Raw genomic sequence first — 23,784 nt, forward strand, 5'->3', positions numbered from 1 at the left:
ATATTTCCCCTTTTTCACATGTAAAGCGCCATGGAATAAATGGCGCTATATAAATGCATAATAATAATATCCCTCAAATCTACAGCTCGCAAAAATGAAGAGACCACTGCAAAGTTTTAGAAAAATCAGCTTCTCTACATGTCTGAAGGCCAATCCATTCCAGTGTCAGTTGAATTCCAACCAGAGGACACCTCATTCTACTTAATGTGCTTCTGATTAAGTGATCGCCTGAACCAAATCTTATTTAACGAAGAAGGAAAGTATAAAAAAAAACTCTTGCAATCCTCTTGCAATAGGACAAGCTGGATGGCAAAACAAGTGCTAGTAATATCCCAAAAGTAATAGGAATGAAAAAATATCTTTTAACCATGCCAAAGGAGTTGAAAAGAAAATTGAGAGGAAAACAAGGGCTCAATTCTGCCTTTACTAGCAGAGGGATACAGTGAGCGTCATGTTGCATCAATCTTTAAAATTTCTAAGACGTTAGTCCATTACAACAAGGTCACGTATCAGAGATTGGAGACAACAAAGCTACAGACCGGCAGAGGGCGAAAACGACTCCACTGACCGGGATGTCCGTCATCTTATTCGAATGTCACTTGCACGGCAAGAACAGTTCGTAACAGGCTCCTAGAGGCAGGGCGTTTACCAAAGACAATAAAGATTGACCATAGAGAACTGGAGTAAGGTAATCTCTGATGAGTCTAATTTTCATCTTTGCCCAACACCTGGTCGTCTAATGGTTAGACAGAGACCTGAAGAAGCGTACAAGCCACAGAGTCTTGCACCCACTGTGAAATTTGGTGGAGGATCGGTGATGATCTGGGGATGCTTCAGCAAGGCTGGAATTGGGCAGGTCAACCTTTGTGAAGGACGCATGAATCAAGCCGAATACAAGGTTATCCTGGGAAAAAAAGTTGATTTCTTCTGTTCAGGCAATGTTCCGCAATTCTGAGGACTGGTCTTTCTAGCAGGACAATGTGCCATGCCACACAGCTAGGTCAATCAATATGTGGATGAAGGACCACCACATCAAATCCCTGTCATGGCCAGCCCAATCTTCAGACCTGAACCCCATTGAAAAACTCTGGAATGTAATCAAGAGGAAGATGGATAGTCACAAGCCATCAAACAAAGACAAACTGCTTAAATTTTTATACTGGGAGTGGCATAAGGTCATCCAAAAGCAGTGAGAAAGACTGGTGGAAAGCATGCCAAGACGCATGAAAGCTGTGATTAAAAATCATGGTTTTTCCACAAAATATTGATTTCTGAACTCTTCCTTAGTTAAAACATTAGTATTGTTGTTTCTAAATTATTATGAACTTGTTTTCTTAGCATTATTTGAGGTCTGCAAGCCCTGAATTTTTCTGTTATTTTGACAATTTCTCATTTTCTGAAAATAAATACAAAATTTAGTGCCTGGAATTTCAAAGACATGTCAGTAGTTTATAGAATAAAAGAGCAATTTACATTTTACTTAAAAATATACCTATAATGGGAAAAATCAGACAAAATGAAAATTTTGCAGTGGTCTCTTAATTTTTGCCAGAGCTGTATGTATCCATCTCATATCCATCATATGAATGTATCTCAATCTCATATCGGTCATATCTCTCATTTATATTTAAAGAGATAACTTAATCTCTAATTTGCCACATATCTGTCTTCTACATCTAAATATCATTTTCTCACATCTATCTCATCTAATCTATCATCTCTTATACCTCATATCTGTCTTCTACATTTATCTATCTGTCTGTCTGTCTATCTCTACTGACCCTTTTATCTATGAATCTGTCTTCATATAATCAATTTATTGATACTATTGATTCTTACCAAGCATCTTCTATCTATGTAAATATAATGAGGCAAGACCAAAATACTAAAATGTGGGTTCACAGCTTTTTGGCCACATTCCCTCAGTTCGAGTACAATACAGTAGATGTAGAAAATGAGCAGCACTCCAATCAGGTATGAAGAAAATAAATGAATTTTTATTAGCCAATGTGGTCCATTATTAGCAACATGGACTAATAAAAAGTTTCATACCTGATTGGAGCGTTGTTCATTTTTTCCTCTCTCCCTCCATCTATCTCTCTCAGTTCCTCCATCTCTCTCTGAATCTCTGCATCCCTCAATATCTCTCTCGCCATCCCTCCCTCTATCCATCCCTGGAAGTGGATTTCGGGACCTGGGTATGTGTCTTCCTGGTTAATAATTAAGGCTACATTCACACACAAGTTAATAGCACACAAAGGTTTCTGCACCTACAGATCTGCCATTTCTGGTGTATGTACAGTAGAGGTGTAGGACATACCCTCTTTCCAATCCGCAGCATAGTGGAGCAGTACGGGGCTGTGCTCGGGGAAAGAGGTACACGTCCCCAGCACACAGATCGGCCGCAGATCTGGACATCTGCTGATCGATTCTCTCATCTTCCCGGCATTATTCGCGCAAACATGAAATCCAGCGGTGATAATTTATCACACCATCAGTGTAAATCTCCGGAGTTTGAGCCTCTGCAGTAATTTATGACTTCAGACTGAAAATCTCCCATAAACGCCAATTCCCCAGATCACAAACTGTAATAAAAGCAGAGTAGTGGCCCCCACATGGCCAGGACTGGACAGTCTGCAGCTGCCAATAGCTGGAAATCCACCAAAGCCGATATCTGGGATATGCTAAGTAATTGGAAAATTAATGCAGAAAGTGGGGAGGGCATTAATGCAGCTCTGACCCCAGGAGCCACAGAAAAAAGCCAAAATAAAAGGAACTAAAACTCCCAGCAGGATACATGATGGTGCAATGACCCTTTACCTTCCTCTTGTAGACTGTAAGCCCCTGTGCACAGTAATTCCCTCCAGTGTGTCCGGTTGGATGATACGGTGCAGGGGAAATTTCATACCCCTTTTATTTCCATACACTTGTTATAGTGCGTCAAAAAATTGCCTGTATAGTGAGGAGTGGCTGTCAAAACAGCCGTGTGCTGTACATGTTTTTTCCCCGACCCATTGGCCCTTGTCATCCGTGATACCAGAAAAAAAAACAAAAGTGAATAGCAGCATCGATAATGGGTTCGAGATGTCTCTGTGAAAACAGCGGATACAAGGACATCTCAGTGAAGTGTCTAGACTACATTCGCACCTGTATTTTAGAAACAGGCAAATGGAATTAAAGTCCAAAAATTATCCATTACATACCTAATGGGAAAGGGCCCCACCGATTATTATGGGGTCCATCTGGATCTGTTTTTAGCATACAAGAAAATAGCTCATGTAGGATTTTTTTTTCCTAAAAACTGGCACATAACGGAACCCCGACAGACACAATAATAATCAGCGGTGTCGGTGTGCTTCTGTGCACATCACGTATGTAGCGAATACAACGGAACAGTCAAACAGAAATCATGTGATCATAGCATAAAGCGTAACGGACGGAAACGTTTGACGTGTCATAGAGATATGTCAGATGTTTTCATTGGTGGGTGATCGGGATGTTGAGACCTCCACCCACAAGTAAAAGGGGAGAAGCTCTCAGTGCAGCACTGGTCTCCGCTGCCCTCTGCCTCAGAGAGCAGCACTTGGTTGAGCAGCCATCTATTGTTGACGGTCCAGAGCAAATTCTTGCATGTAATAAGGACATAACACGTGTATGTAATGTCATTACATGCAATTTTCTGCAACATAAGGGAAGAGTACTCTAGAAATTGTAAAGTGCAAACTATGTGGCTCCAATTCTGGAGGGCTGGAGCCATAACTGTGCCATGGATTATGCTCATTTTTCACTCTCTGTGGTCTGGTCTTTTTAAGAGATGTCCCCTCATAGGGATTCTGCTGTGAAAATCCTGCAGCGGAAACATCACAGCGATATTCCGTGCAGCAGACGTCGTTGGGCAATACATGAAGTATGTGCGGAAATCCACAGGATACATACAAATGCTCGGGATTTCAAATCTTTAGGGCCGAGAAAATCGTGCTTTGCTCATTTTTGCATAGTGTGTGGCTAAGATTTCTTAAAATCTTATCCACAATTCTGAATATTCTGTCCAGAAAATGTTCTGCCACGTGGGAACATACGCAGACGGCCGTAAAATCAGAGAGAGATCGTAGAGCAATGCTCAGACTGGCCGGCGGCTCTCCCTACCTGAGCGTGAGTGCTTTACGTATATCTATGCTACTGTCACTCTCGGGTCGGGAGAGCTGCCGGCCAGTCTGAGTATTGCTGTCACGGTCCTGTTAGGGTCGGCATGCAGTCACCACTGAGCAAGGACTCACCCACACTGCAGAGGGGCCCGGGGTCAGACACAGCCGGATAGTTCAGGCAAACAGGACCTGGAGAAGCTGAAGTCAGTGAGCAGTTAAGGACCTACGGTCTTGTGACTGCAAGGGGGCAGGGCTTAGCGTCCTGCTGCCAGAGATAGGCAATATACTATACAGGAATACTCAAAGTCAGACAAACTGGGTCATACACAGAGATAACAGTAAAGTACCAGGGATAAGACAGAACGGATAGTCGGGGACAGGCAGTGGTCAAAGCCAAACAGACATAGAAGGTACCAAGCAGAATCCAACAAGCAGTATCCAGAGAACAGGCCAAGTCATACACAGAGTATCAGGCAAACAAGAACACAGCACAAACACACTCGGGTCAACACACTCTGCCAAGGGCGAAAGTATAACTGACGGGGATAGGAGCTTCCTGAAGCCATAAGAAGCCTTCCCAGAACCATGGGGAGGCCACAATAATGAGCCCCAGGTGTGCAGGTAAGCCTGCACTGGGATCATAACCTTTAACCTCAGAAGTGCCATTCATCAGCACTAGTTCTAGAAATTAACCCCACAAGTGTGAGTTAAACCCGCACTGAGATCATGACAATTGCTCTCCCATCTCGCTCAGATTTATGCGATCCTAAAGGACAGTAATTAGGCTGCAGCAGTGGAGTAATCTGTGCAATGTAGATTGCTAGCCAGAATACTGCACGGCCCGGATCAGGTTTAGTGACCTCAAACATCAAAAATCAGGATTTTGGAATCTCGTTCGATCTATTTATGGACATTGCTGCTTGCGTCGTTTTGTCGCCGGTTACATACAGTGAGGAAAAAAAGTATTTAGTCAGTCAGCAATAGTGCAAGTTCCACCACTTAAAAAGATGAGAGGCGTCTGTAATTTACATCATAGGTAGACCTCAACTATGGGAGACAAACTGAGAAAAAAAAATCCAGAAAATCACATTGTCTGTTTTTTTTTCATTTTATTTGCATATTATGGTGGAAAATAAGTATTTGGTCAGAAACAAAATTTCACCTCAATACTTTGTGATTTATCCTTTGTTGGCAATGACAGAGGTCAAACGTTTTCTGTAAGTCTTCACAAGGTTGCCACACACTGTTGTTGGTATGTTGGCCCATTCCTCCATGCAGATCTCCTCTAGAGCAGTGATGTTTTTGGCTTTTCGCTTGGCAACACGGACTTTCAACTCCCTCCAAAGGTTTTCTATAGGGTTGAGATCTGGAGACTGGCTAGGCCACTCCAGGACCTTGAAATGCTTCTTACGAAGCCACTCCTTCGTTGCCCTGGCGGTGTGCTTTGGATCATTGTCATGTTGAAAGACCCAGCCACGTTTCATCTTCAATGCCCTTGCTGATGGAAGGAGGTTTGCACTCAAAATCTCACGATACATGGCCCCATTCATTCTTTCATGTACCCGGATCAGTCGTCCTGGCCCCTTTGCAGAGAAACAGCCCCAAAGCATGATGTTTCCACCACCATGCTTTACAGTAGGTATGGTGTTTGATGGATGCAACTCAGTATTCTTTTTCCTCCAAACACGACAAGTTGTGTTTCTACCAAACAGTTCCAGTTTGGTTTCATCAGACCATAGGACATTCTCCCAAAACTCCTCTGGATCATCCAAATGCTCTCTAGCAAACTTCAGACGGGCCCGGACATGTACAGGCTTAAGCAGTGGGACACGTCTGGCACTGCAGGATCTGAGTCCATGGTGGCGTAGTGTGTTACTTATGGTAGGCCTTGTTACATTGGTCCCAGCTCTCTGCAGTTCATTCACTAGGTCCCCCCGCGTGGTTCTGGGATTTTTGCTCACCGTTCTTGTGATCATTCTGACCCCACGGGGTGGGATTTTGCGTGGAGCACCAGATCGAGGGAGATTATCAGTGGTCTTGTATGTCTTCCATTTTCTAATTATTGCTCCCACAGTTGATTTCTTCACTCCAAGCTGGTTGGCTATTGCAGATTCAGTCTTCCCAGCCTGGTGCAGGGCTACAATTTTGTTTCTGGTGTCCTTTGACAGCTCTTTGGTCTTCACCATAGTGGAGTTTGGAGTCAGACTGTTTGAGGGTGTGCACAGGTGTCTTTTTATACTGATAAGTTTAAACAGGTGCCATTACTACAGGTAATGAGTGGAGGAAAGAGGAGACTCTTAAAGAAGAAGTTACAGGTCTGTGAGAGCCAGAAATCTTGATTGCTTGTTTCTGACCAAATACTTATTTTCCACCATAATATGCAAATAAAATGAAAAAAAAAACAGACAATGTGATTTTCTGGATTTTTTTTTCTCAGTTTGTCTCCCATAGTTGAGGTCTACCTATGATGTAAATTACAGACGCCTCTCATCTTTTTAAGTGGTGGAACTTGCACTATTGCTGACTGACTAAATACTTTTTTCCCCCACTGTAGTGCTGTGTTAAAAAATGACATTATACATTTTAGGCATAATTATCGTTTAGATTAATGGAGACAGCACTCTGCTCGATCTCCTTCAGTCCTGTACATGTCAACAGAACCGTGGTCATGCATGTGCACTACTGGCGCATTCATTCACACAATATGTGGATCCCTGGCTAGACGGGGATACAGAAGTTGGACCTCCATAAATTCTATGTTTATCAGCTATTTTGTGGATAGGTGAAGATTTTTTTTTTGGGGGGGAACCCATTAGAGACCTAGAACTCCGTAGAATTGTATCTGTGTGAGAAATAAATCACTATATTCCGGCTTTTCATTAACATTCATTTAATTCCTGAAGGAGATTAAAAGCGAATATTTACAAAGTATAGCTCAAAATCACAACCCTGAGAACCAAATCTATAGTAAAAGTGGACACTCATACCCCCATGAAGGAAGACCTGTCCTATCAGCACACAGTGATCAGGGTCCGCAGGGTAATCACTAGCAGACCATTCATCTCACTGATGGAACCCCCCGATCAGCTCAATGACTTCATGTGAATTATAAAACCCCATCTTAAAATGCCCTGGAATCAGAAAAAAATGGCATACTTTAGCAGCAAGAGGTAAAATACAATATTTATAGTCCATTCATCTGCTGTCCGCGCAAATGACTGGTTCCACTCCTGACATCACTTAATATAAAAACCTTATAAAAATCAGATGTAAAAACATTATTTAGTCCAGGTGAGGTGCACGCTATATTCTGCAGGAAAGCAATGTGCTGAGTATAGGCGTCTGTGCGCTTTGTAGTACAGCCAGCACTATGAGTGCTGGGACATCCCATTCACCAGACTTCTGAGCTGCTTCACCACAGTGTCAATTAACTTTTGTTTATCTCGGTCGTTCTTCCTGAACTGAGCGAAGATATTATTCTTCTTGTTCATGTCTTTCATCCTGGAGAGAGAGAGAAGAGCCTGTAATTCCAGATTCCAATACCTGCAAACACAGAAGCCTCAGAGGTGCAGGCAAGTCTATATTTATTAATGATATCCATCGGCACGGGAGACACCGATCTTAGAGATTATCTAACAGATTGATACGGTATAGATAGATTTTTAGAGACATACAGGCCTAATATGGTAAAATAAGGAAAGGAAGGGGGTCGCTCTTGCTTTCGGGGGGCACACCACTTACTTCTCCAGCAGGATGAGAGCCGTGTTCGGGTTGACTCTTAGGTATTTGGAGTTGGGTTGACCATAATCGGCGAGATAAGTAGACCAATCCCAAATCATGAACAGGTCAAGGAGCTAAAAAACAGAGAAGATAATTGTGGTCATCGTGCCGAGTGGGGTCGGATTGGCGAAACGAACACTTTAATGACTAAACACAAGTAGGAGGTAATAAAGTGCGGCCTGCCCGGTGTAGATGGAGGTGTGCACTACGTCCGTTTGCACTGATATTACAGGCTGGGGTATGAGGAATTCCACGCTAATTTAAGCCAGATTCTTTACCTAGCTCTAATTAAGTGCATTAAACCTCCCCTACTAGATTATCCTCAGCGGGAATCCCAGGCTCAGAAGAAGACTCCAAACTCCAGGGAATTCCTCCTCGCCAAACACAAATAAAACGATGCCCCCTGAGAACAGATCATTATTCTAAGATCTGCTCCAGAGGTTGTTGGTCAATACTACTCGGGTAATCTTTTAAAAGCTAATGTGTCTCAACTAAAATAGCGAACCATTTATTCAGCTTTAAACCCATAATCCCCTTTAAGCCATTTCAAACCCACTTCCTATCCAGGTTATAATTGTTTGCAGCACATAAGTACCACGCTTATAAACTTTCCTGATCCCCCTATAGCTTCCAGGGATCTCCTATATACAGTCATCCAGGTATGCTATTAACCAGCACATGCGATGGCATTAGCAGGAAAGACATTAAAAATGGATAACAACCTTTGCGGACATTTTTTTATATATTTATTTTTTTACTTATTTGCATGTATTTGGAGATAAAAAATGTTTTTTTTTTTTTTTTTTACAATCGGGTTTAAAAGGCAAAAAGGTGCAACATTTTTAATTATAGTCTATAGATGCATTATTGTCTATTGCTGTATTGCTGGCTGCAAAGATGAGTTAACTGAGACTCTGTCAGTGAGCTTGCTCCAATTTGTTTTCATTCTGAGCTCCTCTCGGCTGATTAATGATCACATCAAAGTTGAATGTGCAAGGCAAAGTGCTTGTAAAGCCAAACTGTGCAGTTTTTTTTGTAATGAAACCCAATTGTAAAAATGAATTTTATTATTTAAGTAAAAAAAAATTTACCCCTACAAATGGTTAACCCCTTTAATGTGACCAAGATTACAGTCTTAACGGGTTGTCAGATCGAGACATTCATCTCTATGTAATAGAATCTCCCTGATAATAAAATGACCATTATAATACTTATGTATTATTTATTTATTTATTGTGCTTAACCATAATATATATTTGTATATACGGTATACAGTGGGGGAAAAAAGTATTTTATCCATTGCTGATTTTGTAAGTTTGCCCACTGACAAAGACATGAACAGTCAATAATTTTAAGGGTAAGTTATTTTTAACATTGAGAGATAGAATATCAAAAATAAAACCCAGAAAATCACATTGTATAAATTATATAAATTGTATTTTTCAGTGAGAAATAAGAATTTGATCCCCTACCAACCATTAAGAGTTCTGGCTCCTACAGACCATTTAGCCGCTACTAATCAACTCGCTACCTGCATTAAAGACAGCTGACTTACATAGTCACCTTTATAAAAGACTCCTGTCTACAGACTCAATCAGTCAGACTCTAACCTCTACAACATGGGCAAGACCAAAGAGCTTTATAAGGCTGTCAGGGACCAGGTCATAGAACTGCACAAAGCTGGAATGGGCTACAAAACCATAAGTAAGACGCTGGGTGAGAAGAAGACAACTGTTGATGCAATAGTAAGAAAATGGAAGAAATACAAAATGACTCAATCAACATCGATATGGGCACAATGCAAAATCTCACCTCATGTGGTATCCCTGATTATGAGGAAGGTGAGAGATTAGCCTAAAACTACACAAGAGGAACGTGTTAATAATCTCAAGGCAGCTGGGACCACAGTCTCCAAGAAAACCATTGGTAACACATTACGCTGTAAAGGTTTAAAATCCTGCAGTGCCCGCAAGGTCCCCCTGCTCAAGAAGGCACATGTGTAGGCCGTCTGTAGTCTGCGAATGAACACTTGGATGATTCTGTGAGTGATTGGGAAAAGGGGCTGTGGTCAGATGAGACAAAAATTGAGCTCTTTGGCATTAACTCAACCTGCCGTGTTTGGAGGAAGAGAAATGCTGCCTATGACCGAAAGAATACCATCCCCACTGTCAAGCATGGAGGTGGAAACATGTTTTGGGGGTGTTTCTCTGCTAAGGGCACAGGACTACTTCACCGCATCAATGGGAGAATGGATGTAGCCGAGCCATGTACAATAAAATCCTGAGTGACAACCTCCTTCCCTCTGCCAGGACATTAAAAATGGGTCGTGGCTGGGTCTTCCAGCAAGACAATGACCTTAAACATACAGCCAAGGCAACAAAGGAGTAGTTCAAAAAGAAGCACATTAAGGTCATGGAGTAGCCTAGCCAGTCTCCAGACCTTAATCCCATAGAAAACTTGTGGAGGCAGTTGAAGCTCTGAGTTGCCAAGCGACATCCTCAAAATCTTAATGATTTAGAAATGATCTGCAAAGAGGAGTGGACCAAAATTCCTCCTGACACGTGTGCAAACCTCATCATCAACTACAAAAAAATGTCTGACTGCTGTGCTTGCCATGAAGGGTTTTGCCACCATGTATTAAGTCTTGTTTGCCAGATGGATCAAATACTTATTTCTCACTGCAAAATGCAAATAAATTTATATTTTATACAATGTGACTTTCTGGATTTTATTTTTGATATCCTATCTCTCAATGTTAAAATTAACCTACTCTTAAAATTAAAATTCTAGACTCTTCATGTCTTTGTCAGAGGGCAAACTTACAAAATCAGCAAGGGATCAAATCAAATACTTATTTTTCCCATTGTATATACTGTATATATACACAGTATAATTATATATATATATATATATACAGTGTGTGTGTATATATATATATATATATATATATAGAGAGAGAGAGAGAGCGCCAACCTATGCCACAGCACTTCACAGATATTGTCATCCCTGACCCAATGGGGCTCATATTATAAACTCCTTATCAGTGTGTCTTTGGAGTGTGGGTTTTATGGGGTAAAAGAGATCAGTTTTAGGTTGGTTTCATACACCCATGTCCATACTCTGATCACATTTCACAGACTTGCTGTGGGTCTCCTGACCAGAACTCTGTCTTGTACATGGAAATGAGGCTACATCGTTTGGCTCCGTGGGTAGTTTGTAGGACGACGCCAAAGTTCGAACCTTGAAACACTGATGTGTGAAGCAAACCTTAGTCTGATCTGAGGGATAACGCTCAACAACAAATATTTTATTACACTATAGCGCCACTCCTGTGGAAAAAAAAATACATAGTTCCCACTGAAATAAAGTCTAATGTGCTCAAGCACCGAGTCCTCCAGAGATACAGATGCACTTTCTAGTGTTCTAAACAAATGTCTCATCTGTAAAAAAATAAAATAAAAAGAAGTTGTTCCCATCTTCCAAATTAATATAATACACCATAAATGTCTGATATATTGGGATCCCACTGATGAAGCCACATCTGTCTCGAAACCTTCAAAACCATGGCAAGCACTGTTAGGAATGGAGAATTGCCACACATGCATGTTCCTAAGAAAATGAATGAAAAGAGCTGTGCATGTGTGGCCACCTCTCCATTCCCCTATTTTTTTTTAAATAGTCATTTAATGCATACAACTCTTTCCGTTAGAATTGCTTAATAATATCCATTAATGATGTAAGTACGATATGAAATATTTAATTGATTATAATGTGAAATACTTACAAAGCACCTTCTGCTATAAGAAAGACAATTCAAGGTTTTTACAACAACAAAAAAGTAAAGATTGCTTAAACTGCATTGAACAAAGAATGGGCATCCAGGTTAGATATAAATCACCGACATCTAGACAGGTATTCACAGAAAAAAATAACCTCATAAAATCATAGGATTTATTAGATATGCCTTTAAAAAGAAGCCTCTTAATGAGGGTCCAAACACACAAACAGGAGTAAAAAAAAAAAAAAAGACCAGGATAAGTTTAACTATGGAAGCATCATAGACATGTAATAAATTCTTACAATGGGGGGATTAGAGTACAACAAGAGGGGGCCTTGTGAAACCATCAGGGCTCACGAAACAGATCTGCAATAATCAGCATCTCCCAGTCAGAATGAGCCAGTACTTACAAAAACAGAAGTTAAAAAGTTTTTTAAATTGTCATTGTATGAAGAAAGGCATCCACGTTAGATAGAAAAAAAATTAAATCGATCAACGCAGCTACACAGATAGCAAAATTCACAGTTAAAACAATCAATTGATGAAACACTGTTTCGCCAACGCAGCCACAAACACAGAAAATTAATTGTTAAAATCATCAACTGATGAAGCGTTGTTTCGCCAACGGAGCCACCCACATAGAAAATTCACTGTTAAAACTATCAACTCGGAATCAAGTGAAGGATGAACGATCTTTCTGGAAACACTGTGTTTGGACGTGTGACTATAAGCTGAAAATTTTAAAAACGAATGATTGATTTTTTTTTTTTTAACAGATGATGAAAGTCTGTTTTTGGTCTGTGTTTGTTGCTGAAGAAGTTGTGCAGGGTAAAAAATAAAACAGCTTCCTTTATCCAAAACCTTGTCTATAGGTTGCGTCTGCTACTACTCGGCTACACTGAAGCGAATGGTGCAGAGGAGCAATAACACATACTACCAGTAGACAAGGATGGTGCTGTTTTTGGAAGAAGGCAGTTATGCTTTTTTTTTTGTAATCCTGGACAACCCTTTTTCAGTTTTAGTTGAAATGATCTGTTTTGATCAATTTAAGACTTAATGTGTAAGTCCTAATCTCTGTATGTACAAAGTCCTGCCTGATCAGCGCTGCCTTCTAAGAGATTAATTAAATTCTAGGTTTGTTTTGTGGCTTTAGAGGAATTGGCATATTGCAATCTATCGGTCGTATCCGTGTAATTAGTGAAAAAAAAAAAGGGGGGGGGAGCTGCAAGGTCAAAACAGCAATAAAACTGAGATTTATGGATTTTCGGCAACTGTATAGAATTGTGGCCTGTCTTTGGTTTATAGTGACCTTAATGTAAACTCTAATACCCATCTAATTTACCAGACTGTTAGGATAATGGCTCTCACACTTTCCCTGTGTACATCAGACAGAGCGGGAAGTAATATTTAACTCGGGGTGCGCTGGAGACGTATTTTATTGAAATAAATCGAGGCATTCAGAGAGAGTGGTCTATGGCTTGGGGTGAGGGGTGCATCTGTTCTCTTCGCCTCCCGAAAGAAAGCTGGGGCCTGAATGCAGAGGCTCCCACTGTGCGTATGTGATCAATCCTTCCATTTACACAATGGACCCCCCTCAGGCATATGTTAGCTTTCTCCATAAAACAGTTAGCTGTCTTTCACTGTCAATCAAACCGAACAATTTTATTATTTCCTGACATCTTTACTCCTACTGACCACTGAAAAGTCCCTGCACAAACAAAACAAAAAGCGCAGTGGTGCCTTATAGGAGAGGACGGCACTCAATGCAATAAGGAGCACCAGGGAACTGTCTACATCCCTCCAGCAAAAAAAAAAGGATCCTGTAAAAAAACAGACATGATGGCTCATGGAGAACTCTGTCAAAATCGGCAGCATGATGCTGCAAGATCCAAAAGTGCAGCCATTGAACCTCACTAATTTCTAAGCATGCCTTCACGTTGGGTTTTGGCTTACGTACACACAACGAACCTTGGATATACTTTATTCACATCAAGTGCACGAGAGAGGATATACAAAGTCAGCAGTACGGATTACAGCACACGCGGCATTGACACTTTTCAGGTGACTTCGCACTCTTAATCATGAAGTGAATAAGGTATGTCCACGGTTCATTGCTTGTACGTAAGCCCCGATGTGAGCCACTGAACGGGCGCCAAAATGCATTGTGAAAGCATCTTTGGTGACTAGTTAGCGCCTTGATGCGACATTCCCGAGCTTCGAACACCTCCAAGATGTCTCCTATGGTGAACTGGATTTAACTTTTTGTTGCTCCCAAACCCTCTGAAAGACGTGATTTGGTGTATGTGCCGAAGGGGGCATCAGCTATAATGCTACCGACAGAGTGAACGTGTGCACTGACATTCATCATTTTCAGGAGTGTACGCCTACTGGAGACTAACACACAGACACAGTGAAAGCCACCCTAAAGCAGTGGGGAACCACTGACTGGTCCATCGTTTGTGAAGGATGTGAATGTCCTTTTTGTTAATGTAGCCATACAGAATTTAGCCAGAATATGACTTTACAGTTGTTCTACCTGGCCATACATGTTGAATGGCACTGAGCTAATGATCGAAAGATCGTTGTGGGAAAATTCTTTCAAGGAAAGTTTGCTCATGGACAAAAGAATTTTCATCTATCTTCTGACTTATTTCCAGAAGATGATGGTGTGTCATTGGTTATCATTCGGTTGAAAGTTTCCATTCAGGAGAACAAAAGCTATCTCTCCCAACTGCCCCCATACCCAACCACCTACCTTGGCCAAGTGTTTGCGTGCATTCAACGGGAAAATAGCAGTAAGCTTTGGCCAGACACCTCTTCTGTAGGGAAATCCATTTTTCCCCCATCATAAGAGTTGGGTGGGCCATACATACCAGATGGTTTGGTCAGTTCGGAAGACTGTATATTCGCTGTTACATTTCACCCAGCAAATGATGAAATTTTTGCTTTCCCTTATCATTAACTTTTAATATGTCTATGAGCAATTTATAGAGAATCTGTCCGTGCTAAACCAAGTACAGACACTTGTTGCACACTTGGCATGGCACTTTCCATCTAGCTCTGCCCTGCCTCCTATAAAAGGAAAATTGTGGATTAAATCTGCACTGAATAAACCAGAATTTTTTCACTACATCTGAATTTGTATCATTATGGCAGTGCGGATTTAATCCACAATTTTCCTATTATAACATCTCTGAGAAAGTCGCGTTAGCGGCTCGTGGATCTGCAGCAGCTGATACATACATGCTTTCGTTCTATACCATCAGGTGAGCAGCTCTTTGTTAATAACTGCAAATAATCCGAGGGATAAGACCCTATTTGCCTTTTCTTGTTTCCTTAATTTACTACTGCCTCCTATAAAGTCAGAGCTGTCAATCAAGGAAGAGCAGGTGGAGAAAAGCAAAAAATAGGTGTGAATGTTCATTGAACTTCTCAACTGCTTGGCTACGTCACTGATGCACCAGGGTCCTTTGCTTGGTTTGAACATTCATTTTGCGCTGATCACCTCTAAGGCTGAATTCCCCCCCCCCCCCTACTTTTTCTGATTCGCTACATTTCACCATGGGGGGGGCAGTTTTAGATTTTGTTTTCTTGCAACCAAGGAAGACCTCTCTGCTGTATTTTTCTTGGACAGATATGCATATAGATATTTTGGTCATGTGCAGTCATCTCTCATTGTCACATGAAGAACGCCATACACGATAGACTGTAGCAATTCGAAGGTTGAAAAACCAATGAAAGCACAATTGTTTGGTGATCAATCGTTACGATGATGGAGCCAAAGATATTTTAGTTTCTTTCTGAAGGAAGAATCTCCAGTGTAATGATAGTATTTTCTAGCAACCAAAAATTTTATTATGCATAGTTAAAAATACTATGGAAAAATGGACATAATGAAAAAAAGAGCAGGCAGATGGGGTCTCTAGTGGTCAGAAACCAATGTGTTTCAACCTAGGTGGTCTTGCTCATGGCATTTAATTCTAACAGGAATTCAGACCATAAAATATTTTGTCACTAAACTTTTTAAAGGTCATTGAAAAAGTTACCTAAAAAATTGCCGTTGGCTGTAGAGCTGCTGTCTGACATTGAGTACCTTACTGTATCCCTATGGATTACAACACCATGAGAGATTACCTCTAACGAGACACTGAAGCACATGGCTATGCCAATGATGATAATACTCATTCCTCAGTTAGAAGTGACTCTCGGAACTTCAGCAACATTACAATATAGAGCGGACCCCCCTGGAAGTGAAATTACCAAGAGATGTCTTTCTACAGGGGGATAATCTGTTCTCTTCATTCTCAAAACTGAAAGTGATCTGTCCGTACCCGGCAGGGCCCATCTATCTTACTTGAGCAGTTATTTTTAGGCACTTGGCATTCACAAGCTGAGGGCAATCCATTAATGGCAGTGCGATTGTGTTATGTCACCACGGTGCCTAAAATTCATTACAAAGTTTCTCTCCTAAATGCTTTGTTTGTTTTGCTGTAGGAATGAAGAAGGGCTAATGCTTCAGTAGGAGACAGATTTTATCTTGGTTATCCTAGTTTGCGGCTAAAGCCATCTGTACATCTTAAACCCCATTTAATTTCTATATCACAGATTACATTTTCAATAAGTATGTGGTTTTCCATAATTTCCAAAGTGGCGAGAGAGCTAAGTGCTGTGAAGGTATAATTTCCATAAAACGAGCAGTTCCACATAAAGTAAAAAAAAAACTAAAAAATATAAATGAAGTTGTCTTTTATTATCAAATTGTTAAAATTCCTGCTGATCAGTTTCTTAGTTCTATCATTTTCTTTTCTATCGGTTTTCCAACAGTGACAACAAGAAGTTGTCATCATTATAGAACCCAACGCAAAACCAAGTCACCAACTTTTCCCAGACTTGTAAATGACAAGAGAAGCAGTGATACATCCATAACCACGATATTGCTGCATTACTGGTTCTATTTGCCATTTACAGTGCAGGAACTGTAATGGAAGCCTTGTTGGTCGTAATCCTGCGTTCCAAGAAAAGACCATAGATTTTATTCCTATAAGTAAGATGGTTACTCTCATGGTTATGCAGGAGTCCAAAGGATGGGGCAATGCATCTTAGAACAGTCTGTAATCTGTCAATACAATTCAGATTATAGACTTTTGCACATCTAGAATCTACAGTGTAACGATGAATTCCTAGGCAAGTATGGAGAATTTAGAATGTTTGAGTTGGAAGGGACCTCCAGGGTCATCATGTCCCAACCCCCTGCTCAATGCAGGGCTCACTAAACCAACTCAGACAGATGTCTGTCCAGCCTATGTTTGAAGATTGTTTTCAAGTGGATCTGGCACATTTCCCAATACAGACTGTCTATATTAATAAACAAATCTCTTAGACCCGACAAGCCTGATGTTACTTTGAAAATTCACTTCAGAATGTTCCCTTCTAACATTTTTCCCCTTGATATTGCCGTATGTGGAGTCAGGAAGAATCTTTTTCCCCTAAATGTGTTTGCCCCAAGGGATTTTTGCCTTCCTCTGGATCAACATATCAGGCTATAGATTGAACTCTATGGACTTAAGTCTACCTTAAACCTTAAAAAAAAAAAAAAATGAAACTGTGAATATTCAAAAAAGTATTTTATGAGTCCGGCTCTAGACAGACTCTTAAAATGATTTTATTACCAAGCAGTTTATATTGTGAAATCCGGTGACATATCTCAGAAAACTGGCTGCTATAAGTAAAGTTTCTGCTGCTTTCTATTTTGACTTTCCTATTTTACTCTCAAGTTAGTTCTGCAGATCAGAGGAACACTTTAAGTTGCATAAAATTTAGTGCCCTCCTATAATCTGCACCTGCCATTTGAGAAAATTGGAAAGTCACAATCCGAAGTTGAGTTTGAGCTTCGGCTTTCAAGGTGCATTGCCATCTTGGACATTTATGGCATAGTCTGCATCTGATGACTGGGGCTCTCACCTCTGCATCTGATGATTGGGGGTCTCACCTCTGCATCTGATGACTGGGGGGTCTCACCTCTGCATCTGATGACTGGGGGGTCTCACCTTTGCACCTGATGACTGGGGGGGTCACATCTCTGCACCTGATGACTGGGGGTCTCATCTCTATCTGATGACTGGGGGGGGTCTCACCTCTGCATCTGATGACTGGGGGGATCTCACCTCTGCATCTGATGACTGGGGGTCTCATCTCTGTATCTGGAGACTGGGGGGGGCTCACCTCAACATCTGATGAATGGGGGTCTCACCTCTGCATCTGATGACTGGGGGGGTCTCAACTCTGCATCTGGTGACTGGGGGGATCTCACCTCTGCATCGGGTGACTGGGGGGGGTTTCACCTCTGCATCTGATGACTGGGGATCTCGCCTCTGGGACATTACCATTCATTACTGAAAGTCCACTATGCCTTTGCCGCACTGGTAAGCATAACATGAATTTTCCTTCTGTATATATATGTTCTGAAGGTCATATACTATACAGTATATTGAATCCTGATTGCCCTTCTGTAAGGTGGAGATTACTTGATAAACGTGTTACAACACTTGCTGCTGATCTGTAGCTGTGGATAAATACCATCGTTTTCCAGCCTGGGGGCGTCATTACTACAGAAAAGCCGTTATAAAAAACACATAGGAAGTTGAATGGGGGTGCAAGAAAAAAAATAAAATCCCTTTCTGACCTCTGAATAACCCAAGTAGGAGATTAGCCCATTTCCAAGCAACTATGTTGTCAGACTGTTAGGCCAATTGCTACTATTGACACTTTGCATAAGCACCTTAAACAGGGCGCTTACAGCGGACCGCCGTGCCATTAACTCACTATTATTTTTATGCCACTAGATTTAAAAGCATAAGTGTCGACGAGCTTCAGAGGTCAACATATGAGTTGTGGAAGTCATGCATGATGGAGCTTTCGAAGGATGAGGATACATACATGAATAGTCTTCCCATAATGTCATTAGAAATTGGTGAATATACACCCCTGTATTCTGGATCCATTTCCACTAAGCTACGGTTGGCAGAATAAGAAAGCTTTTTAGGATGAGTTGCTAGTAGTCCATAATTATAAGTATGTAAATGTCTCTATAGATTATGGAGAAGCCCTGTATTACATAAAAGTGGTTGTCTCATATATTAGGGCACATGGACACCACAGAGCAGGGGTCCCCAACCTCTGGCTTTGGAGCTACATGTGGCTCGAAGGCCCATATTGTGTGGCTCGCGGCTCTTCACCAAATTGGTGCATTAGGACCAGGTCTAGCAAACAGCTAAGAAGAGCAGGTCTCCAGACTTTTCTGTGTAACCCAACACAAAAGACCAGATCTAGAGGTGCATCTACTGACCCATGGGGGTGGCGAGATAAATATGGTGAGCTGGAAATAGGATGATACTGCCAGATATTGGGGTGCTTGAAGTTGGATATGGTAATATGGTTGGAGTGCTTGATATGAGAATACCAAATGGGGATAAAGCGGGTACCCCTGGTCGCAAGTATGCTGCCTATAAGGGAGGTACAGAGTATCCGTGTGATTTCGCAGGGCTCTGGATGTGGCTCATGACCATCTGTCAGAGCTGAATGTGGTTCTTTGGTTAAGAAAGGTTGGGGACCACTTTCATAGAGGGATGCTCCTCACTGGAGAACAGGGATCTTTTCTGTAACAATGGGTCCCAATAAAGCTGTCCAGGTAATGCATAGACTGCTGTTCCTTCCTTGGTCAAACTACCATCCAGTCATCTGTGCATGGTGCGAGGAGACTGTATGGCCTAGTGAAGGAGTACTTGTCTGCTCTCCTGATGTCTCTTAGTAAGGGTGTCAGTGAGTGACAGCTTCATGTAATTCTGTGAGGCTGTCATGCTCGGGTCTGGAGAGCTGGGGCCAGTCCGTGGATTGTGTTCTGATTTCAGACAGATTTATACGAGTGTCTGAATGCACCATAAGGGTTCACTTAGACGAGAAGATAATTATGTTCATGATTAACTATTCGATCGTGGCTCACGATTAGCGATCAATGTCAGAAAAATGTTTATACAGGAAGAGAATCGTGAATGAAATGGTTGAATAGCAATAGCTCCACTCCTTTTTGCCGGTCTAATCTTTGAATCAGTGAGCAATCTTCACTTCCATTACACAATCTTCAAAAGATTAATTAGAATTTTTTTGCTCACCCAAAGAGTTTTTATACACAATGAACGAGTGTTTTTGAACACATCGTTCAGTCGCTCAAACCATTCACGTTTTATAATTATCGTAAAGGATGGTTCGTTACGGTTTGACATGTTTTCTCCCCGTGTAGATGGCCTTTAAAGAATTGTATTCTACGTGAAATAACAATTTAGAACATCTTTTTTTGGCTCGCTATGTTGTTGCATAACACCGAGTTGAAAATGTATTCATATATTAAGAAACACAAAGATGAAAAGACGCTTTATAGACTAGTTATTTTAAAAAAAGTAAAAGTATTTGCTAAAACAGATGCGTCGGCAGATAGATCCTCTATAACTCTTAAAAATGCACATTTCCATCAGCAATGTCTCAGGATGACTTAATTTCTCTACTAAGAAGGTGAATCCTGGAGTTCTTGCTGACTTTTACCAACTTTTCCCTCTGCTAAGATACTTTGATCAGTGATGCAAACTCCTTCTTTTTGCCTGGTATTTAGGATTTGGAGCCCCTGCAGTGAACTCTGTATAAGGGATAATGGACAATCCCAGTTTCACTCTGAAATGTTTGCAGCTCACCAAATGAAGTCTTCAAGGATCAAGACCTGAATACATAACGACAATACAACTCCATGAGCCTCGTTTTATTAAACTGGAACACGTTCTATGGGCAACAAATCTCTAATGCTCAAGTTTCATGCATTCGGATTAAAAACTAAGTCAATAAGAGTCTCAGAGCTAAGATCACACTGTAGGAATCCAGACCACAACTTCATCGTGGACTGAGCTAATCGCACAGATAGACACATCTACATTCTTCTTTTTGATGGCTATCAGGCATTTCTAAACTCAGATTACTACACAGGCGCCGATTAGAAAAGGACATTCTTTTCTGCAATGTTCTCAACTATAAAGACAAGTAAACTTGTCCCCATGACAACTCTGACCAGCTAAAAGTCTTTTTTTTTTTTTTTTTTGTCTTTCACCCTAATAATTTCAGAACAATATCCAATGTGGTGGAAAACCCCCCACATTTTTTGCAAAAATTAAACAATACTTCCACTCCTGATCACTAAACTGTACAAAGAATTGCTGGAAAATGTCTGTCTGATTTCACATTTTCATTATTATCATAATTTATTTATAAAGCACCATTGGTTCCATGGTGCTGTACATAAGGGGTTACATGCAAATTACAGATATCACTTACAGTAAACAAACTAACAATCACAGACTGATAGAGGGGAGAGAGGACCCTGCCCTTTCGGGCTTACATGCTACAGGATGGTGGGGAAGGAGACAGTAGGTTGGGGGGTTGCAGCAGCTCCAGTGATGGTGAGGCGGTAGCTCCAGTAGTGGTGAGGAGGCAGCGGGGATCATTGCAGGCTGTAGGCTTTCCTGTAGAGGTGGGTTTTCAGGTTCCGTATGAAGGATTCGAGTGTGGTTGGTAGCCGGACGTGTTGGGGCAGAGAATTCCAGAGAATGGGGGCTATTCGGGAGAAGTCTTGGAGGTGGTTGGGTGAGGAGCGAATAAGTGTGGAGGAGAGAAGGAGGTCTTGGGAGGACCGGAGATTACGTGAGGGAAGGTATCGGGAGATTAGTTCAGAGATGAATGGAGGAGACAGGTTGTAGATGGCCTTGTAGGTCAGTATCAGTAATTTGAATTGGATACGCTAAGGGAATGGGAGCCAGTGAAGAGATTTGCAGAGGGGAGAAGCGGGGGAGTAGTGAGGAAAGAGATTAATTAGTCGGGCGGCAGCATTAATGATGGACTGGAGAGGTGCAAGGGTGTTAGCAGGGAGGCCACAGAAAAGGATGTTGCAATAATCGAGGCGGGAGATGATGAGGGCATGCACAAGTAGTTTAGTAGATTGAGGGTTGAGGAAGGGACGGATTCTGGAAAAATTTTTGAGCTGGAGGCGACAGGAGGTGGAGAGAGCTTGGCTATGCGGTTTGAAGGACAGGGCGGAGTCAAGGGTTACTCCGAGGCAGCGGACCTCCGCTACTGGGGAAAGCGTGATGTGGTCAATTGTTACAGAAAGGTCGGGTAAGGAAGATCTGTGAGATGGGGGAAAGATGATTAGTTCAGATTTGTCCACATTGAGTTTGAGGAAGCGATAGGAGGAGGAGGATATGGCTGATAGACACTCCGGGATTCTGGAGAGCAGAGAGGTGATGTCTGGGCCAGAGAGGTACATCTGAGTATCATCGGCATAAAGGTGGTACTGGAATCCGTGGGACTTTATGAGTTGCCTCAGGCCAAGAGGGGACTCCAACAGAGAGTGGGTGGGATGAGGAGGTAGTGTGGGAGATGCTGAATGTGTGGTTGGAAAGGTATAAGGAAATCCAGGATAGGGCGAGGTCTTTGATGCCAAAGGAGGAGAGGATCTGTAGTAGGAGGCAGTGGTCAACTGTGTTGAAAGCAGAAGACAGGTCTAGAAGGAGTATTGTCCGTTAGCTTTGGCTGTAAGTAGGTCGTTAGTAATTTTGGTCAGGGCTGTCTCAGTGGAATGATGGGGGCAGAAGCCAGATTGTAGATTGTCAAAGAGCAAGTTAGATGAGGTGGGAGGAAAGTTCAGTGTGGACGTGCTACTCCAGTTTAGAAGCGAAATGGAGCAGCGATATTGGGCGATAGCTGGACATAGCGGTTGGGTGAGGGTTGTCTTTTTTAGGATAGGCGTGATTGTGGCATATTTGAAGGCAGAAGGGAAGGTACCAGAAGTTAGTGATAGGTTGAAGAGATGGTTTAGGGATGGGATAAGAGTGGTGGTGATGTTGGGGAGGAGGTGGGATGGGATAGGGTCAAGTGCACAAGTGGTGAGGTGTGATTTGGAGAGAAGATGAGCAAGCTCCCCTTCAGTGATGTTGCATAAGGAGGTTATGGGGTTTGGGCATTGGTCTGGTATGCAATGGGGTTGTGGTGGTTGAGCAATAAAGACTTGCCATTTGGTCTATCTTGTTTTTGAAGTGTGCGGCAAAGTCCTCGGCAGAGAATTGGACCCAAAATCCACTTAAGGTAGCTTTAGCCACACACCAAACGCAGATTTTTCGATGACTATTTTGGATGACGATGTGTGCCAGTACTTACTATTCTACGAATCAACACCAAGTTGGATGGATCATCGAGCGTGACGTTTTGCAACAAGTCCAAGTGGCCGTCTATGGTCACATTCAATAGCCTGTTAACAATACACCACACGCTTCTATCTATTGACCTCCTTTAACCCCTGCGCAGGTGACACTTGGTGGCTTCAGATGAAAAAATAACATGGAAAAAACATCTGTGGACAGATAAGAGGTAAAAAAAAGTGCTGCATGCTAGTTGCTGATGCACGATACAACTTTAAGAGTCAGCCATAAAAGTCTGGATCGACCATATGTGCATGCGTAAGTCAAGAGGAGGAATAAGTCAAAGTGCTAACTGCAGCATGGTGGCTCAGTGGTTAGCACTGTTGCCTTGCAGGGCTGGCGTCCTCAGTGGAAATCCAACCAAGGACAACATCTACATGGAGTTTGTATGTTCTTGTTTTTGCGAGGGTTTCTTCCCAGACACACTGATGGGGAATTTCGATTGTGAGCCCCAATGGGGACAGTGATAATATCTGTAAATTGCTATGGCACTATATAAGCAAGTAAAATAAATACAAATAATCAACTTCTAATCACATCTGGCAGCAGGCTATCACCTGGAAGATAAAGGAGCGGATATACAAAAATTAGATAAAATAGGAGAAGGTTCCCTTGTAAGGCTATCTAGAGTGCTGTGAAAAAGAATTTGCCATATCCGCCTTCTCCCATCTTTGCTAATCTGTCACATGATGTTTAATATCATCAAGCTAATTTTAATATAAATACAGAGTAACCACAAAATGCAATTTATTGTTGGCCCACTCTTCTCTGCAGAATGGTTTTCATTCTG

At 41.7% G+C, this 23,784-nt stretch overlaps 1 protein-coding gene across 4 annotated transcripts in view; it reads right to left on the reverse strand.

The window, feature by feature from the left end:
- Positions 1 to 7,018: 7,018 nt before the first annotated feature.
- Positions 7,019 to 23,784, reverse strand: part of EXOC6 (exocyst complex component 6) — a 319,253-nt gene continuing 302,487 nt past the window's right edge. For all 4 annotated transcript variants that reach the window (XM_073555856.1, XM_073555853.1, XM_073555852.1 and 1 more), the window contains 2 exons: positions 7,887 to 7,999; positions 7,019 to 7,646 (listed from right to left, as the gene is read on the reverse strand). In XM_073555856.1, coding sequence (XP_073411957.1) covers positions 7,514 to 7,646; positions 7,887 to 7,999 — 246 coding nt within the window. In that variant the 3' untranslated portion in view covers positions 7,019 to 7,513. The remainder of the gene's footprint in view (positions 7,647 to 7,886; positions 8,000 to 23,784) is intronic.

The sequence above is a fragment of the Dendrobates tinctorius genome, unplaced genomic scaffold (genome assembly GCF_039654945.1).
Source record: "Dendrobates tinctorius isolate UK_male_01 unplaced genomic scaffold, ASM3965494v1 ptg000230l, whole genome shotgun sequence".
Taxonomy (NCBI): domain Eukaryota; kingdom Metazoa; phylum Chordata; class Amphibia; order Anura; family Dendrobatidae; genus Dendrobates; species Dendrobates tinctorius.